The following is a 20779-nucleotide window of genomic DNA, read 5'->3' on the forward strand; positions in this document are numbered from 1 at the left end:
ATCGACGATTTTATTCGGTTCAGATTTATCAAATATAAAACCGCATTGAATAAAATGAAATAAAATAAATTTAATTTAACAAAAACTTTTTCGACAAACAAAACTAAATCTGCCTGGACTAAATGCGTTTTCTGCTAATATGGAAACGAACGGAGAACTAAAAAATATCACGTTTCCCCTCCAGCGGTCGAAATGAAATCTGAAATCTTTCAAGTCATAAAAATGACAACAACAACAACAACAACAACAACAATAATAATAATAATAATAATAATAATGATAATGATAATAATAATAATAATAATAATAATAATAATAATAGCTTGCCACCATAGTTTTCTTTTATTTCATTTATTTGATATATTTTTAATTTCATACTTCTTAGTAAGATAAGTTTGGTGCATACTTATTTTATCTTTGAAAGAAATCTATAGTTTAACATTGCAACATCGTTTTCTCCTATCAAATAAAAGCATCTACATGTCAATGGAATGCAAAACATTAACAATATTTAAATAGTAAATTCGTGCACTGTACACACCACGACGCGCACAAACACATATTAATTTATATAAAGTGAAGTATGTACCTATGTTTATATATTTATATACATATAAATGTAATGAGACTATGTGTCCCCCTCCCCACCCGACAATATTACCAACCTCAACGTCTCGTTCGTTTTCTCTGCTTATGGCCGCGTCGTACCGGCGGCTGTCGTGGGGTTTCACAAGCAGAAAACATTTAAAACAACTCCAAAGAAAACGCTCCTCGGCTTAACGTTCACGGGGAACATGAATTGGAAAAGATACATTGAGGACATTGACAAGGCTGCTGTACAGAATGTGGGCTCTCTCTACCGTGCTAGGAAATTAGAGTATCCTGTATCTGTACAAGGCAACCATTCGTCCATATATGGAGTATTGTTGCCACATTTTGGTTGGTACATCTGCTATTAGTCTCTCACTCTTAGACATGGTTCAAAAGAGAGTCGCTAACCTAATAGGTCTCGCACTAACAGCTAGGCTTCAACCGTTGTCCCATCGACGAAATGTTGCATCCCTCTGCCTGTTTTGCAAGTATTTTAATGGTAGATGCTTTGATGGATTACAAACCCTTGTATCACTTGACGCAAGTACTTCCGACAAACCCGACAAGCAGCAAAGTCCCACCCCTTCACTATAGAGATACCTAGATGTAAGAAGGCTTCTACTCTAATAATTTCTTTCTTTGAAATGCTAAACTTTGGAATTCCCTTCCGAGTCATTGCTTCTCTGACTGTATTGGCATGCAAAAGTTCAAGTGTAATATAAACAGACATCTTGCTGCTCAAATCCCTACATAGTACCCATGCAAATTATGTTCCAGATAGTAAACGTTTAAAATAGAGTTTTGTTTGGGTTGTTACGCTTAAACATGAAATAGCATTTCCTTTGTTCCGTCATGCTTACGTTTGAAAAATCATTTGTTTTTGCCTGTCAAACTTTAGTTTGAAAAATCATTTGTTTTTGTCTGTCAAACTTTCGTTTGAAAAATCATTTGCTTTTGTCTGTTTCAGTGCGTCCATCGCGTTTAATCATTGTTCATGGTAAAATACGCGCAGATTACAATTGCCGCATCTTTTGCGATAAATGTGCGCGTTTTTATTTTGTTTCCATCTTGTATTCATTTTATAGTTCTATGTTCTCCATTGCTTTCAGGTACGATGAAGAAGAGGAGCTGACCAACCGCATCTCCCAAGAATTCGACCAGCTTGGAACACGGATACAGGAGAAAATTACGTATCTTAGCGACTTTGCAACAGATCAAGAATTGCTCTTTCGTTAGCAAAGATCCGACTTTCAACACGTTTGGATAACAGTCACACACACACACACACACACGCACACGCACACACATACGCACATGCGCACGCGCACGCGCACGCGCACGCGCGGACGCTTTTAAGCCTATTTGGTTGAATGCTACAAACAATTCATGTCTACTCATTCTGGTTTGGCTCCTTTCTAACCTTCTATTTAATTTTTTTACTTCAGGATAAAACTGGTTTATGTAGTTGCCTATTTCTGTAGGCCCAAGTATTTTCAAATACGATGGGGATGTGTTTTTTTAATTTATTTTGCCTGTAATAGTGACAAGAGTAATGTAACGCATTTAATAGACAACGAATTACTTACGATTATACACACACACACACACACACACATTCATATATATATATATAAACATAAAAAACAAAAATTTAAAACTAAACATTATATTTTACATGAATTTATTGTTCGACAGGATACTCAAATATGATATATTAAAATCTTCTTAATCCGCCGAGTTTCAAAGAAATGCGTTCTTCTCACCAGAGGAAAAATATTATCAAGTAGATATCATAGTGAAACTATGAATTTGCTGGTACTATGAAAACTAGCCATAAATGTAGAAAGTTTTTTTAGTGCAAACAGTTCATAAAAAAAGGGGGAAAATGAAAAATTAAAAGGATAAATTAAAAACCAAAGACTTAAAATCCAGATGAAATGATATTAAGAGATAAAGTGTTTTCAAGACGAAATGATGACAAGAGTCAACATTCCCATAAGAAGAAACGAGATTTATACTATTGACAAATAAATTCAAATTAAAATCCAGAATATAAACAATTCTATAAAGATTTGATTAATTATCCCTGCTGATGAATCCAGATTTATCTGAAAGGAATTGGATCAACAGTATCTATGGCAACTACACCAGCCAGTTCCGTTTGAAAGGATCCAAACCAGAATAAGTAGGGATGCACTGCTTTTGCTAGCCAACGATATATATATATATATATATATATATATATATATATATATATATATATATATATATATATATATATATATATATGATTCTATTTCCCAAATATTAAAAGTCGAAACAGATTGCCGCATTTTTCTCAATTATATTTCAATATAAATAATGACGCCGCGTATAATATAGGTTTTTTTATTATTTGTATTCTTTATTGGCGTTGCATTCCAATTTCCTTAAAAACAAACAATGTTTTCGTAATAAAGCTTTATTTACTTTTGAAACAATTTGTTTCTGATTTTAATCTTTAGGAAAAATTTTGTCTACTTTTAAATAAAATCTAACCTGAAAAATTTTTATTGTATTCATTTTACATGTACTCGCTGTTCTCTGTCTTTCTGCCTGTCTGTCTCTGTCTGTCTGTCTGTCTGTCTGTCTGTCTGTCTGTCTCTCTCTCTCTCTCTCTCTCTCTCTCTCTCTCTATATATATATATATATATATATATATATATAGAGAGAGAGAGAGAGAGAGAGAGGGGGCGAGAGAAATAAAAAAAGGACAAATCATTTATTTCTCTATTTCGTCGGAATACTATTTCCAATATTCCGATCATATATATATATATATATATATATATATATATATATATATATATATATATATATATATATATATATATATAACTACTTAATTTACTCACATAAAATTAATATACGAAAGTATAGATTTATGAGTAAACTTTAAGTATTTACTTCAAAAGTGCTCAATACGTAGGTAGAGCTAGTTAGTAAGTTATAAAATGTATATGGCGATTAAGCTACACTGAATATTCCGCGTTTCATCCACTCTAAGATTTTTCAGCCAGTTCCGTTTGAAAGCCTGAAGAATCCTAGAGTGGATGAAACGCGGAATATTAAGTGTAGCTTAATCGCCATATACATTTTATAACTTACTATATATATATATTTTATAACTTACTATATATATATAAATATATATATATATATATATATATATATGTATATGTATATATATATGTATATATATATATATATATATATATATATATATATATATATATATATATATATATATAACTACTTCATTTAATCACATAAATTAATATACGAAAGTATAATTTTATGCGTAAACTAAGTATTTACTTCAACGGTGCTCAATACATAGGTAGAGCTAGGTAGTAATTTAGAAAACTTAGAAAGCTTAATTGCCATATATATTTTTCTAACTTACTAATATATATATATATATATATATATATATATATATATATATATATATATATATATTGGTATGCAGTTTGCTTGAAGCATTGTGTGGGATAGGTATGTAGTAGAGCTTTAGAAGGCTATCACAATGCGATGAATGAAATATAGTCGTTGTTGGTAAAAGAAGACGAGAACAAGTGGCGATTTACAAATCAACAAGTACATACATAGCATGCTTTATATCGATCTGTTACGTCCAATTGAAAATAATAATGGATATTGTCGCAGACATGACAAGTAAGACATTTTTACCTAATACAACTGAATATATATATATGCATATATATATATATATAGACATATATGTATGTACTTGTTGATTTGTAAATCGCCACTTGTTCTCGTCTTCTTTTACCAACAACGACTATATTTCATTCCTCGCATTGTGATAGCCTTCTAAATCTCTACTATATATATATATATATATATATATATATATATATTGTCAAGTCCCGAAAGTCAAAGGATACCTTTTGTAGTGGTAGCTACACGTGTAATTGTGAAGCAAATGTTGCGCAATCCCAAACAACACCTCTCTTGAATAAGCACTGCTTGGGTCCAGTGTGAAGAAGAACTAGAAACAATACCGAGATAAACGGAGAGCACATACGGCGCCTAGAAGTCTCAATGGTCACCCATTTAGTACTGACCAAGTTCAACGTTGCTTAACTACAGTGATCCAGCAAGAACCGGCTTTTCAACGTGATTATATATATATAAAAACCAACTGTCCCATCTATTACCACTTATAGTTTTATGAAATTAAATAAATTAACAATCTTCTATTCCTGACAACTGCAACACCAACCTAAACACCCAGCAGCCGACTGGGAGCAAACCATCCCGAACCTCCTCCCCTCCTCTCTCACATCCCACTCCTACTGTTATCCTTCAAAAGCTAACCGGACACAACCTACTAACGGCTTACGTGACCTAGATACACAAAGTCATCCCACCTAATACATGTCAGCAGAAAATATAATAATAATAATAATAATAATAATAATAATAATAATAATAATAACAATAAAGACAACAAAATAGACAGAGAACATAAAAATTAAAAAAAGCTCACGCTAAAGCAACAAGTTATAAACTAAAAAAAATAAATAAATAAAAATAAATAAAATATAAACATGTTAGTTACATAATCAGACCATACATAAATCCCCTCCTCACATTTGCCCCGAGGCCCCACACAGCTATCCAACTTCCACTCCATCATCTAGCATGCTTTGAATCGATCTGTCACGTCTACCATTTGAAAAGGGAATTTTTTCCGAAATTAATAATGGATATTGTCGCAAACATAACAAGTAAGACATTTTTATCTAATACAACTGAATAAATCTATGTATATATAAACATATATGTATGTACTTATTGATTTTTAAATTGTCACTTGTTCTCGTCTCCTTTCACCAACAACGACTATATCTCATTCCTCGCATTGTGATACCCTCTTAAATCTCTACTACATACCTATCCCACACAATGCTTCAAGCAAACTACATATCAATCCTATATATATATATATATATATATATATATATATATATATATATTACAATCATGACAGGAAGTCCCGTTTTGATGTTTATGATTAAAAGTGGGAAATAAAAAAAATACTAAGAAGGCCAGCTGACCGGTTTCGCCCTCACTTTTCGTAAGCTAGATCGAGGGATTTTCCTTTTTATTAAAAAAAAATCGAATGAAGTGGAAGACAATATGTTTAAAATAAAATGAGAGATGATACGTTAAAAAATAGCAATATAGTGTATTAGAAAAAAAATGTGGTACACTGTACGTCTAAAATAAAGAAACGTATGAAATCACCTAGAGACTGATCACGTTCAAACCTAAGAGATATTCCCTCTGTTTGCAGAGAGAAGGCTTCTTCAAGCGAACGTGAATAGTCTTCACGATCTCTAGGTGAAAAGTCAAATGAGCCTGACTCAGAATAGGGAATGAGCTAAAGTTCGTGGGCATGCCGGGTTTTAAAGCAAAAGTTCAGCTATAGAAGACTCGGGTGTGTTAACAAGAACGTCTGTTAGTAGGTAAGTCCCATTCCTGATTTTGCTAGGTACGTGCTATTGGACTCTACTATTAAGTCTTAATGACGTCCAACCAACGTATTCATCACTGCAACTTCATTTAAATTCATAAATTACATTATTATTATGTGGTGGGGGGAGTAGAACGTTTTTGCGACAGGATACGATTAACGGTTTCGTAAAGAACAACACATCACGTACATTTGAAGCCAAATAGTATCTTTCCACTGCTGAGCTGATTTGGTTGGCAAACTTCTCACTTACTGATCCTAACCACGGTAAACGAATATAAATTGGACATTTAGTCACCGTACTAATTTTTATTTGGGAAAAATTAGTTATTTTCCTTTTGATGACTGACCTAATCACATCGTGGGGGTACCTATTATTGGATAGTGTCTTAGTAACAATTTTCAATTCTTCATCCAGCTTTGTTTTAGAACAATTCATAAGGACTCGATGCGTTAGGTTTCGAATTAAATTAATCTTTCGTTTGGTTGGGCAAAACGAATCCCAACGTGTATACAATCCTGTAAGCGTGGGTTTACGATATATTGATGTAAGGTAATTTGAGGGAGATTTTGTTACGAATTACATCAAGGAAAGCCAAAGAGGTGTTACTCTCTCCTTCATAATTTATACTTTAACGCGGGATGTATGTTGTTTAATAAAATGATTTGCCTTCATGTCATTATTAGATAGGCAAAATTCAGAGTCTCATTTTAAATATTTCCCGACCATCGGCAAATATTTAAAATGAGACTCTGTCTCTTTCGGATGTATGATTTCGAGCTAATCGAACATGTTTAATAGCTATTCCGTCAAAGTGTTTCCAGACTTCGCTTGTCAAAATGAAAATGCGAATTCAACTAAACGAAAATGATATTTGAAAATCAAGCTTGACAAATTGACTTATCGTCATTTATAGAAATGCTTTTACACATCTAAAATTATGCGACCACGTGTAACCCTGCTCGACTCCAACGTTGTTTTCGTGCTTTTCTTCCTTCTTTTCAATTTCTCTTGCTCGTTCTGGCCATGTTGTCGTTTACCACATATTGGCGACTGCTGAGATGGTTCACAAGTATGAAAAATGACATAAATCAACGCACAAACCCTGACACATTCTGAAAATATCAGTTGCAACTTATGTGTGTGTGAAACCATCGACCCTTTGGACGCGAAGTTTCTCATCTATGTCTACTCTCAAGACGGTGTTCGTCAGGATCGATGGATTTCTGTTCCCGTCTCCATCAAACCACACTCTTCCTTCGTCTTTCTCTACATGTCAACCGGGCATTGTCGTCAGCTGTCCACAACTATTCCTAACTGTCGTAAAACTAACTGCCATCTCTCAAAGTGCCCGCATACTAATTCTATTTTATGTTCTATTTGTTTCTGTTACTGCCTCACCTTGATCAACAATACTCTATGAGCTCCCCTTTGTGTTTCTTTGTGAACATCCTTATATCCATTGTTTAGCTGATAAACGCATTTCTACTTGCTTTTGTCTCTTTCTTTCCCACTTACCAACATTTGGGAAAGAAGACGCCGATGGAATCGCCAAAATAAGATACGTCTATTTAATTTACGCGTTCAGAGAGGTAAATTATATTTTAAATAAAAGTGTGACAAACCAACTGACAGATTATATCATAGAAATGTAAATATGCATCACGAACTGAATCCGCGATAAATTTTCAAATTGAATAAATAAAATCCGATAGAAACGAAACAAATAACAAGAAACGAGAAAAAGAGTTTTTTGGTTCAAATTTTTACGCCAGAAACAAAAAAGCTTCGTGATTCGAAAAGGGTAATTAAATTTCAAGTACAAAACAAAACAAAAAATAAATAAATAAATAAAATAGACACAAAAATCTTATAATTAATTTTTGCAAAAAAAAAAAGGAAAAATATTTTGCAGGTGTTCTCATCGGAAGTAAAAATGCAGATGTATAGATGATAGACACGAACTAATACTTACGCACGTCACTGTTTATTTGCCTGCCATACGAGGGGAAAGTTAGAAAAGAAGTTCGGTTTTATATATGGAGAAAATCCAACTTTCTCAAAAAAAGAGCACTCGAGATTGTGATGAAAATTAAAATTACATTAGCCTAGGATTTCTCCTCTGCACACAGGCTTTTAAAATATCAGTAACGGCTCCCCTACACACACACACACACACACACACACACACACACACACACACACACACACAACAATATATATATATATATATATATAGTGGCGCCAAAAAGAAAGTTCGCATTTGTCATTTTTTCAAAAACCGCAAATTTAAGCTAAATTGGATGTAACTGTTTAAACAACCTATACCTCATTTGATTCGCCTTTTATTACTCTATAATTTTACCTGTTCATATTTGACTTTTAATTGAAGTATCCTAGTGCTCACGTCAATTAAAAAATTAACTTCAAATCGAGAAGGCAAAAAGAAACTCCGCAGCAATAAATGAGCTTAAAACTACCTTAAAATATTCACCTTTTAGGCACCGAAGCACCTCTAATCGTAATTGTTGTAGTTCCAGGTTATACAACGTAACGTTTAACCCCTATGCCTTGACTTCTCTTAACCTCCATCGTTCTGGGTTAGCCAATCGAGAAATCGGCCGCAGGTTGAAATGTGCTGGGAAAATGCTATGAATTACTGTGTAAAAGCACCAAAACACCAGAAGTTTTCGTGATGCGCTTAAATCTGGTTGTCCTAGAGTTACTTCGTACAGGGAAGACAATGCTCTCAAGATATATAGCTTCAGAAAATAGATTTGAAACGGATTTTCAAATCTAACAACAGTGTACTCTTGTTAAAAAGAACGTATTGGAGGACTTTAACTTGCTAGACTGTGTTGCAAGACGCAAACCAATTGTTTCTGTAAAGAACAAACAGCCTCGTACGGACTTCATCAGATATAATGAAGATCATGACTCTATATTGGTCAACAGTAATTTTTAACGACGAAAGCAAGTTCAATATGCTAGGCAGTGATGTTATATATATATATATATATATATATATATATATATATATATATAACTCTTGGTTCGTTCGCAATTAATAGTCTAAAAAACCACTGGACGAATGGCTTCCACGTTTTGGTATAATATGTTTACTATATCCATGTGTGTTTTTATATATTTCTTTTTAATTATAACATTCTACTTAATTTTTCTATGATAAATAGGTGGTTTTCTTTGTACCGATAGGCTATTTTTTTTATTTAGGGATCGCTTCCTGTTATTCCTGTTATTACCGCTTCCTGTCATATGACCAGTGTTTCCAATTTAGCGGTTTTCCTGCTAGATCTGAAGATTTCGTTTGCAATCTAGCGGGGAATTCTAGAAAATCTGGAGATATTTCGCACCCACACACCCGCAATTTTAGATTAAAAAATAAAGAAAAGCGCTTGAACATTCATGTAAGTAAAAAAGTAGCATTTATTGCCTTTGGTAACAATTATTTATTGATTATTTGTTTTGTTTTTCACCTTTTTTTCGGCTAACCATTCTTAAATCTCGCTATAAAATCGATCTTTCCAAGTACATTTTAGGTGGGGGGGCATTCCAACCTCCGAAGTTTAGTTTAAAATACGATATAAGCAACTCCGCTTAATTTAGAAGTATTTAGTCGAAAATTGTAAAAAGCAAGAAACAACAGCAAAAAAAAAAAAAATATACCAATACAGTAGAATTTAATTATCTAACAATCTAAATACTTTTAACATGCTAAAACAAAGTTTTTTTGTTTTTTAATTTTTCTAATTTCAAAATATGTTGCACCATTATTGTGATGTTTAATTTGCAGTATATTTCAATTTAACTTTTATTATAAAAAGTTTGAGTTTATGATTTGTTTCTTGCAAAAAAAAATACCCTCTCTGAAAAAATAGGTAAAACTAGCTGATAAAATATGTAAGCCTTCTTGGGAGCTAACCGCTTCAATATAATTCCAGAAACATATAGTGAGAAAACACGGAACATTTTATATATTGAATATACTATATTTTTTATTTTTTTATGGTAGGAAGTTAAAATATGGAGTTTTTGGAGGGGGGTGAATTAGCAATTTTTGAAAATTTCAGATGATAAAAGTTAAAAATCTAGCGATTTTCTGGACATTTCTTTCTCCTGATCTCGCGTTTTTTTTTTAAATCTCAGTTGTTTATTTTCTGAACATCTGTTAAAAAAATAATTTGTACATTCTATGAAAAAAAGAATCAAACTTCTCTCTACATTCATATAACTATTTACAGTGTTCATGTAAAGCATTCATCTGTTCTTTTTATAATAAAAATTCCGTTTTCAAAGAGAAACGTCTACTGCCAAATTTCTTTAAAAAAAAGTGCAAGTTTTCCTGAAAAAAAAAACTTTCACCTAACAATTTATGGTAAAAAATTAATAATCTTGTTTTTGGGGGAAAAATAACTTTTATTGATTAAAAAAATTGCAAAAAATAATAAAAGTAAATAAACGAACAAAATGCAATTTTTCTTGAGGAATGTGTTCCATTTTAACAAACTGAGCCACAGCAACGCGTAGCCGGGTACAGCAGTATATATATATATATATATATATATATATATATATATATATATATATGCATATATATATATTCATATATATATATATTCATATATATATATATTCATATATATATATATTCATATATATATATTCATATATATATATATATATTCATATATATATATATATATTTATATTTTTTTTATATATATACATATACATATACAGGGTGACCAAAAACAAAAAAACAAAAGCTAAATGGAGGCCATCTAGAACATATGCTGTAGAACGGAGAAAAAAAGGCTAAAGACCCTAGTGTTTTGATGTGATGTCTTGAATATAATAAACTAGTTATGACCAAAGTTTAATTTCATTCGGATAAAACACTAAGAAACAGGGCCTAATTAGAGTTGGGGCCCGTTTTTTGGGGGGATCACCCTGTATATATATATATATATATATATATATATATATATATATATATATATGAGAATGTGAGGAACTACAGACTTGAAATTTGGTATATAGGGTATTCAGACACGTGCGAAATTGTTTAATCGGTTGTTATCCGGTAAAAAGGCTGCTAAAGGGATGAAAATTGAAAAAGTGTTACGTGAGGGTCAACTGTTCACGACTGCGCATGCTCGAATTATTCACATGCCCGCTTCCTTATGTTAAGTATAAGTAGGTTTGAAAACATTTTGTAAAGTTTGCTTGATGGTTATCGTACTTAATTCACTGTCTTTAGGTTTTAGCTTCGATCTCAGCTCGAGTATTTTTTTATACAAGAACTGAACTGTTTAGAAAAAACATAATACTCGCATACACACATGTCTCAGTTTCTTTTTTTTACTTGATTTTTTTTTCAAAAAGAATTTAACGTTACGTTTAATACCGGGCAACACCGGGTGCATATGATAGTATTTATATAATTCCATGTATCTACATGAAGTTATATGCATGTATTTTCAGTATTTCTTCAACAGTGTTCAATGCATAAGTAGAGCAAGCTAGTAAGTTTTGAAAATATATATGGCAATTAAGCTACATATAATTTTCATTTCATTTTATTTTCATCCTGGTGAGAAGACGTCAGGTTATTGCATGGAAACGATGTTACTGTGTGTTTTTATAGAGTCCTGAGATGCCGAGTTTGCTAGTTAGCAAATCAGATTCTATGTTATTTACACACAATCGCAGCCAATGATTGCGCATTTATCAGGCAGAGGTTAACTTGACTTCTAATTCACTTTTTTCTTTGTTCGGTTTTGGAGGGATGAGCCCTTCCTTTACTTTGTATTAGAAATTGACCCAATTTCAATCTGGTTGTTATTCGCTTACATTTTAGTTTGAAAAAAAAATCTATATTAAAATTAGGCCAATAATAGTCTAACGAATTTTGACGAGGATGAAAATTCTGTGTAGCTTAATTGCCATATGTTTTAAAAAACTTACTATATATAATATTATAATTCACATAGTTTCAATCTAATTGAATTAGAAATGTATAAGATAACCGTTCAGCTGGCCGCACAATTCGAACTCCGGGCAAATATCACTTTTGATTAAAATCGCGACGCTTTGACCAAACAGCTAACTTCATCAGCCACGCGACAAACCAGAAAATAAATTCTACTTATGCCATATTAAAGCGGACAATATAGTCAGCCATGTTAATAGTGTTCAACAGATGACGTTGAAAAGAATGCATTTAGCACATTTAGCACGCATTTAGACAGTTTGATTTACGTCACTTATCAAAGTCTATCTGAATTATTATTATTATTATTGGCTCACATGGAGCTTTCACACAAGTCAACAAACGATCTGATTGAAAACCTGTGGTGTTCTCTGGAGGCTGAGTGACAACAAATCTCTCCAGACGTCCAGTTCTCTCCACCTCCTTTGATAGCATTTGCAAATGAATTTGCATCATCGCAACAGCCTCTTACAATTGATTTCTTGCCGGCAGTGGCCATTGGTTTATACTGGAATTTGAGTGGCACTAAGCCTCCCCAAAGTCTCAGTTCTCTTTGCGCTTGTCCAACCGAGGTCTGGCTGGCGCTCTCTCCTCGGTCTTTCAGTCCTTCTTGACCCTTCTCAGCTCTTTGGTGTCACTTTTTTATTGGGAGAAGCGGTGGTGAAACTATGGAGGGATGCATGATGGGGGTGTAGAACTTGTAGATATGCAGCTTCGGTGTTCTTCATTCCCTGTAACACTTATTCGTTATATTGTCTTGTATTATTCTCCACATTCAAGGGTTTTCCTTAATATTTCAGTCATTTTCATTATCGTTAGTCGTTGTACTTTTGCAGTTATTCCTCTGATTCCAATTTCTTACATTCTTTTTTCGAAGTTTTTCGGAATTGTTCCTAGTGCTCCTACTATTATCGGTACTATTTTGATTTTCTTCATCATCCAAATCCCTTTTAACTCTCTGGCTAGCTCTTTGTATTTGCTTCTTTTCTCCTTTTCTTTCATACACACCCTGTGGTCAGCTGAGACAGCAAAGTTTACGATTTGACAGGATTTTTCTTTCTTGTTAATTATTACTATATCTGGTCTTCTTGCTTGGATGTGTTTGTCCGTCTGTATGTCCATGTCCCATAGGATTTTGTGGTTCTCGTTTTCGAGTGCTGTTGCAGGTTTATGCTTGAACGATTTGTCTGTACGCTCAAAATGCAATCGTTTGCACAATTCCCAGTGCACCGCCCTCCTCACTTGCTCATGCCTGTTTTTGTATTCCTTTTGGGCCAGTTTGCTGTATTCGCTTACTATATGGTTTATCGTTTCGTCTCTTTGTCCACAGAGTCTGCATCTGCTGTTTTCTTGTGTTTTATCGATCCTTGCTTTGGTTCTAATCAGAATTATTATTGTTATTTTTATCATTATTATTATTATTATTGTTATTATTATTATTGTTATTATTATTATTGTCGTTATTATTATTATTATTATTATTATTATTATTGCTGTGGCTGTTGTTGTTGTTAATAATAATAATAATAATAATAATAATTAATATATATATATGGGTTAAGTATTACAACTTATAAATATAAGAAAAAGCTCAATATTTTTTTAATTCTTTTCTTTATTACATTTTCACCCCAAACAAGGCACATTACCACTTTGGTGTAGGGGACTACTATCAGGGGCAGCAACTACTGGGACACTATGTAGGGATTTGGGCAGCAAGATGTCGGTTCACGTTGCACTTGAACTTCTGCATGTCAGTACAGTTAGGGAAGCAGGAACCTGGAATGGAATTCCAGAGTCTAGCGGTTCTGGGGAAGAAACTACTGGAGTAGAAAGATCTTTTACATCTAGGGATCTTTACTGTGTGGGGTGGGATTTAGCTGCCTGTCAGGTTTGTCGAGGGTGTCTACGTCGTGGGGGCACAAGTGTCTGCAGTTCGTCAGAGCATTCACCATTAAAATACTTGTAGAACAAGCAGAGGGATGCAACGTTTCGTCGGTGGGACAGAGGCTGAAGCTTAGATGCCAGTTCAGGGCCTATCAGATTGGCGACTCTTTTTTGAACCTTGTCTAGGAGCGAGAGACTAGTAGCAGATGCACCAGCCCAAATGTGACAACAATACTCCATACATGGGCGAATAGTGGCCTTATAGAGGTACAGGATACTTTCAGGTGTCAGTAGTTTTCTAGCACGGTAGAGAGAGCCTACCTTTTTCACAGTGGCCCTGGCAATGTTTTCAATATAATTGTTCCAGCTCATATTTCCTGTGAACGTTAGGCCAAGCAGTTTGAAAGATGTACTCTCAGACAGGGAGTCACTGGCCATTGCTATTGGTGGCAGAGAAGGTTTCTTGTAATTATTGAAGGAAACCAGTTTAGTCTTGGCAGCATTGAATGTGACCATCCATTTATGTCCTCATTCCACTACAGATTGGAGGTCATCCTCTAGTATTTTTGCCACTTCTTTAGATATATGTTCATTTGTTTTCCTGTCATGCCTGTTATAGAGTGTGGTGTCGTCAGCATATATACCCATCCCAGAGGCAGTTTTGTCGGGGAGGTCATTAAAAAATATCAGGAACTATAGAGGCCTAAGGATAGACCCCTGAGGCACTCCCGCATTTATATCACACTGTTTAGATGTTCGACCGTCGAGGACAACCTGGATTTTTCACTTGTCTAAGAAGGATTCAATTATGCTAAGTATTCTACCAGTGATACCGTATGATTTAATTTTCCTGAGGAGACCCTTGTGCCATACCCTGTCAAAGGCCTTAGATATATCTAGAGCTACCATTCTGCCCTCCCCCGCTTTGTCCAGTGAATGGTATATACATTCAGAGATTACAGTGAGGATGTCAGCTGTGGAACGGGCTTGTCTAAATCCATATTGTTTGTCAGACAGAAGTTTAGCATTGAATAATAAAAACAAGAAAATAAGTGATCAACATAAAAATATTTATTGATTCATTCCAAATTTATACAAGGAATAAATACTTATTAATCGTTAGCCCATAATAACCCAGCTTAAGAATTCATAAGTGTTTAATCTGTTTAAATTGATATATATATATATATATATATATATATATATATATATATATATATATATATATATATATATATATATATATATATATATATATATATGAGCTCCGACTGTCGTTTGTGTGATCGGGGGTTTCGAGCCTGGCTTAAGGTAGTTGCTTGTCTAGCCGCACTGATGAGCTGTGAAACAGCAAAGCCGTACTGCATATGGATTAATATATATATATATATATACATATATATATATATATATATATATATATATATATGTCTGTGTGTGTGTGTGTGTGTGTGTGTGTATGTGTGTATTTGTTTTCATCGCGGGCTCTTTCAGGTATCTTCAGGAAAAAATGGATAGCAAGGGGAAAGGATACTATTGAAAAAATTAAAGGGCACTAGGGGGAACTAAAAACTACTAAGAAATAAAAAAACAAACAAAAATTAAAATAGAAGATTTTAATTTGTGTATAATGCGTTTTAAAACCTACTAAAATTAGCAAAACGCGCGGCAAAAAAAAAAAAAAAAGAAATTGCGAGGGAAAAAGGGTTAAACTCCCCAAAGTTCTGGCAAATAGCAAACAGGATCTTGAACAGAAGCGTGCGTTCTATCCCAACTATCATCAATGGACCTGAGGTCATCTCGTCAGCATCAGACAAGGCCAGACTATTTGCCAGGAACTTTGCAGCTAATTCTACCCTATGCGACAATGGCCATGAACTCCCTGTATTTCCTCCTATAACAGACAACAAACTGTGCAACATACAAATATCTGTGCGTGAGGTTGCCAAGCTAATCAAGAACCTTGATTCCAGTAAAGCAACTGGCCCTGGCCGCAGTCCAGTTATAGTGCTGAAAAAGCCCAACCAGAACTTGCTGCCATACTTACAAAACTGTTTAACGTTGCCTTAAGGAGAAGTGCTTTCCAACACCCTGAAAAGCCTCATCCTTATGCTCTGTATTTAAGAATTCAGGTGATAAGTCATCTCCCTCTCAGTACAGACCAATAAGTCTCCTGTGTGTCATGAGTAAGTTGTTGGAATCCATATTAAATAAAGAAGTAGTCAACCACCTCAACAGAAACAACCTTCTTAGTGACATGCAATATGGTTTCCGCTCTGCAAGATCTATAGCAGATGTGCTAACGGTTATATCACATAGGATTAGTGAATCTCTTGACAAAGGTTTCCTTTCCAGGGCAATTGCTCTTGACATATCAAAGGCCTTCGATAAGGTATGGCATAAGGGCCTACTTCACAAGATTTCCAGCTACGGTATTACTGGAAATGTTTTCTCAATCATTAAATCATTTCTCTCCGATAGGCTCATAAGAGTATATGGTTGATGGGCAAAAATCGGAGGCCTACAATATAAATGCTGGAGTCCCTCAGTGGTCAATCCTGGGCCCAACTCTCTTCCTGATCTACATCAATGATCTCCCAAAACACATACTTAAATCATTCGTTGCCATCTATGCTGATGATACGACCATCTATGGCAACACATCAAAGGCCGTAAATGACAAAGTTCTCTCTAATTCTCTCTCCTCTGATCTTGAGCGCATGGTACAATGGGGGAAGAGGTGGCTGGTCACTTTTAATGCATCCAAAACCAAGCTTCTATCTGTAGATCATCAACGCTCTGATCCCCATCTGGCATCAATTGAAATCGATGGCTCTCGTCTTGGGGAGGCTCCATGTTTTGACAAGCTTCTGGGTTTGACCTTTACTCCTGATCTGAAATGGAACACATACATCAAATCTGCTACCAGGGACGCTGGGAAAATGGTGGGATCCTTCTACTGCTCCAGAAGATATCTCACTACTGATGCAATTCTCTATCTGTATAAAAGCCAAGTACGTCCAAGGATGGAGTACTGCTGCCACATCTGGGCAGGAGCTGCTAAAAACAGCATATCTTGCCTTGACAAAGTACAAAATAGACTTCGTAGCTTAGTGGGGGGTGCCCTCTTCTCTTCCCTGCAGCCTCTCTCCTACAGAAGAGACGTTGCGAGCCTGTCTTTATTTTATCGTTATTTCCATGGCAAGTGCTCGTCTGAGCTCCAATCTCTCGTCCTCCCTAGCCAATCTTTCACGATAAACACCCGCCTGGTTGAAACTACTGTCAATAATTTTCCCCACTCCTTATCTGTGCCTAAATCCAAACTTAGATTCCATGAGCAGAGCTTCTTTCTCAGAAGTGCACGATTGTGGAACTCTCTTCCGTTCGCCTGTTTCCCACCTGACTACAACATGGATGTCTTCAAATCCAACATAAACAAATTCCTGACAAACCGCCCCCTTAAGTAAGACACTTTATCAAATCTCCAATACTAATGATTACTACAATACTATCTCATTGATTACTGTACACGCAATAACCCGTATCCCTGAGTGGCCTCCGGGCCTTGATGAGTCGTGACCCCCATGTAAAAAAAAAGATCGTTTTTGTCGTCTCTTTTTCCTGACATGAAGAATTTTCTCGGGTCGCAATAGAAATAGACTCCAAAATCTTTAGATGATTTTTGGAATCTACTTTGTGTAATACCCCGAACCACTCTATTTTATACTTATCAGCACAGCATGGGTTATCAACCAAATATTGGCCAATAGTAGAGTCCAAAGCTGCAGAAAGAGGGTGACTATCAGGTTTTACCTTCCCCCTGTCTAATCTTAAATGGAACGTGTTGGTTTATACGAGTTAGCAACTGCGAAGACGTTCGCCCGACATAATCAGTATCACACTGGCATTAAAATTGGTAAACAATATTACTATTTTGGACGTGAGGCAAGTTATCCTCGTAAAAAGAAGGAAAACAGGTTTCGTAGTATATGCCACAAGCAAGGAAACAGAGTAGAAGCAATTCAGAACACTTCTAACATTTTGTTTAGGCAATTTAGTGCTCTTGTTCCCTATCTATGGAAGTTTTAAATAAACCGGGCACTTCAAAGGCCCGAACTTTTTAGGGGATTTAAAATCATCAACCTTTTTGTTAATGCAATCATCAATAAGGTCTAATGGATAACCGTTATTGTTAAATATTTCCCTGATCTTATCAAGTTCGAAGTCTAATCTGTTAGATAAACACATCATAGGGGCTCTATGTACTAGTGTATAAATTAAGCCGACTTTACGTGATTTAGGTACAAAAGCAGACCAGTTCACATACAAGTCAGTGAAAGTCGACTTCCTGTAAATGGTAGTGAGAAAGCCCCCTCTTGAACGTTCAACCAGAAAATCCAAGAAGGGAAGCTGATTATCCGTCTCAATTACCATAGTGAACTTCAGCGCTCCATGTAGAGAATTCAACATTTTATTGAAAAAGTGCTGACGCTTCACTTTTGCGATGAAAACATCGCAAAAGTGTCATTAACATAATCTAAAATATGTAGTGGGTTAGGGTTAGGGTTAGGGTTAATCTAAAATATGTAGTGGGTATCGTTCCAGAATGAAACAGAACAGATTCGCAATAACCGACGAAGATATCAGCTAAAGTTGGGGTACACAGACCCCCCTCCCATTGAAGCCCTATCGGTCTGACAGTACATAATATCAGCGAAGCTAAACTCCACTGATTTAGTACATATTACAAAAAGTTCAGTAAATATTTCTTTGGAAAAGCGAGAAGTCAGGCGACCGCCATAGAGCGCGTCGGTACAAATACGTATCGTCTTATCTAATAGTATATCAGTGAAGAGTCTAGCGACATAAAATGAACACATAAAGGATGTTTCCGAACGCAAATCTAACCCACGAAGACGTTCAACGAGCCGATAAGAATCAGGAATAAAGTGCGCGGTGTATACTTCACGCACAGATTGTAAGATTTCGACAAACCACTGAGCCAAAGAATGTTGAGCAGAGCCTTTCATAGATATAATAGGTCTCAGATGAACACCTTGCTTGTGTATTTTACATAAACATACAAGACCATACAATCTGGTACATTGTGGCCCAGAAGGCCTAATTTTGTCATAAACGTCCTTAGAAAAAAAGGTTCTTTTTAAATAATGCAAGTAGACGATTGTGCATTTTGACATCGTTTTTGCAAGTATTATCCGTCAACTTGACATGGACAATTTTATTTATTTTATCCATTATTACAACTCCTGCTCCTAAGTCTGGTTTACAAATATAAATGTCGGCATATGACTTTAACGCTTTAATGGCTTTAAATTACGTTTTATTCCAAACAATTCGTATTATTTGGATGCTTCGGACTACTGTTCTTATTTTGAGTGCTATTTTCATAATGTTTCGATCGATATAACCAACAACCTTTGTCAGGTGTGTTTTGTTAAACTCGGGAATCTTTCTGTCGAATTCAGGTGTCTTTCTGTCGAACTCGCGAATAGTTCTCTCGAACTCGAGAATATTTCTAACGTACGCGGATATCTTTTTGTTGAACTAGGGAATCTTTTTGTCGAACTCGGGAATCTTTTTTGTCGAACTCGGGAATTCTTCTGTCGAACTCGGGAATCCTTCTATCAAACTGTGGAATCTGCACGGAATTTCGAATTTTATTTTATCTACGAGGGCAGCAGAGATTAGGTTTTTTTTGTCCATAACATTACTTTCTGCTTAATCGCTTTCCATAACATGGATTTATTGGTGCATGTGAATCCCGTAAGCAATAGAGAGCCACGTGAGTTGGCATCGAGGGGAATCAAGTTCATTTCACAACTCGGGAACAGTTTCTCTTCTTCATCTTTTGCTTTAGACTTTCAAGTGGTTATCTTAATCGGAAATTGGCACTTTATCTTATCCTGCCTTTTTCGTTGTCAACATTTGCGACACTTTCTAATTATCACCAGAAAGAAAGCCTTGGGAAGATAAAAAAAAGCTGATTGCACTCCAGTTACAGAGATTTTATCTTTTATTCAAAAATTAAAAAACAAATCACAGTAACGTGCGTTTCTTAAGATGGTCCTACACATCTGGCTGTTATCTCTCTGTATATCGACGCATACATAGACAACACATAAGTATATATATATATATATATATATATATATATATATATATAAATATATATATAAATATAAATATAAATATATATATAAATATATATATATAAATATATACATATATATAAATATATATATAAATATAAATATATATATAAATATATATATAAATATATATATATAAATATATGTATATATATATATATATATATATATATATATATATATATCAGGTCAATATTTTCAAGATTTCAAGAGGTGACGCAACCAATGAAGCTTTAACAAGGTTACCGCAAGAGTGCTCCATACCGAAGCAGAGCAAGATATACTTTTTATTTGTTTAAATAAGCATGCTATGTCGATTCATGAATATGTTTTGGTCAGTCAGTTAAAAGTAACTAAAGACCTCTTCAGGCGATATTGTTTATACAAAAGTTAAGTCTGTAAACTGATTCTCCTTTATTAGATAGGGTTTCCCGAAGTGTGTAACAGAACCTATACCATATTGTCCATGAACATTCAGCCCCTCTCCCATCACAGCAGTGTTACATCTCTTTATTTGTTTTACAATTACTTCAATTGGATTATGCTCCGACGAACTTGTTTCTCTAGTGTTC

The 20779-nt window shown here is 34.5% G+C and overlaps 1 protein-coding gene across 2 annotated transcripts in view; it reads left to right on the forward strand.

Annotated features, from left to right (window-relative positions):
- The window catches only part of LOC145263072 (cilia- and flagella-associated protein 221-like), a 521858-nt gene extending 519632 nt beyond the window's left edge, over positions 1–2226 (forward strand). For both annotated transcript variants that reach the window (XM_080119938.1, XM_080119937.1), the window contains exon 22: positions 1701–2226. In XM_080119938.1, the coding sequence (XP_079976064.1) occupies positions 1701–1827 (127 nt within the window). In that variant the 3' untranslated portion in view covers positions 1828–2226. The remainder of the gene's footprint in view (positions 1–1700) is intronic.
- Positions 2227–20779: the final 18553 nt, after the last annotated feature.

Source organism: Euprymna scolopes, chromosome 38 (genome assembly GCF_053919585.1).
Source record: "Euprymna scolopes isolate OS-2025 chromosome 38, ASM5391958v1, whole genome shotgun sequence".
Lineage (NCBI taxonomy): Eukaryota > Metazoa > Mollusca > Cephalopoda > Sepiida > Sepiolidae > Euprymna > Euprymna scolopes.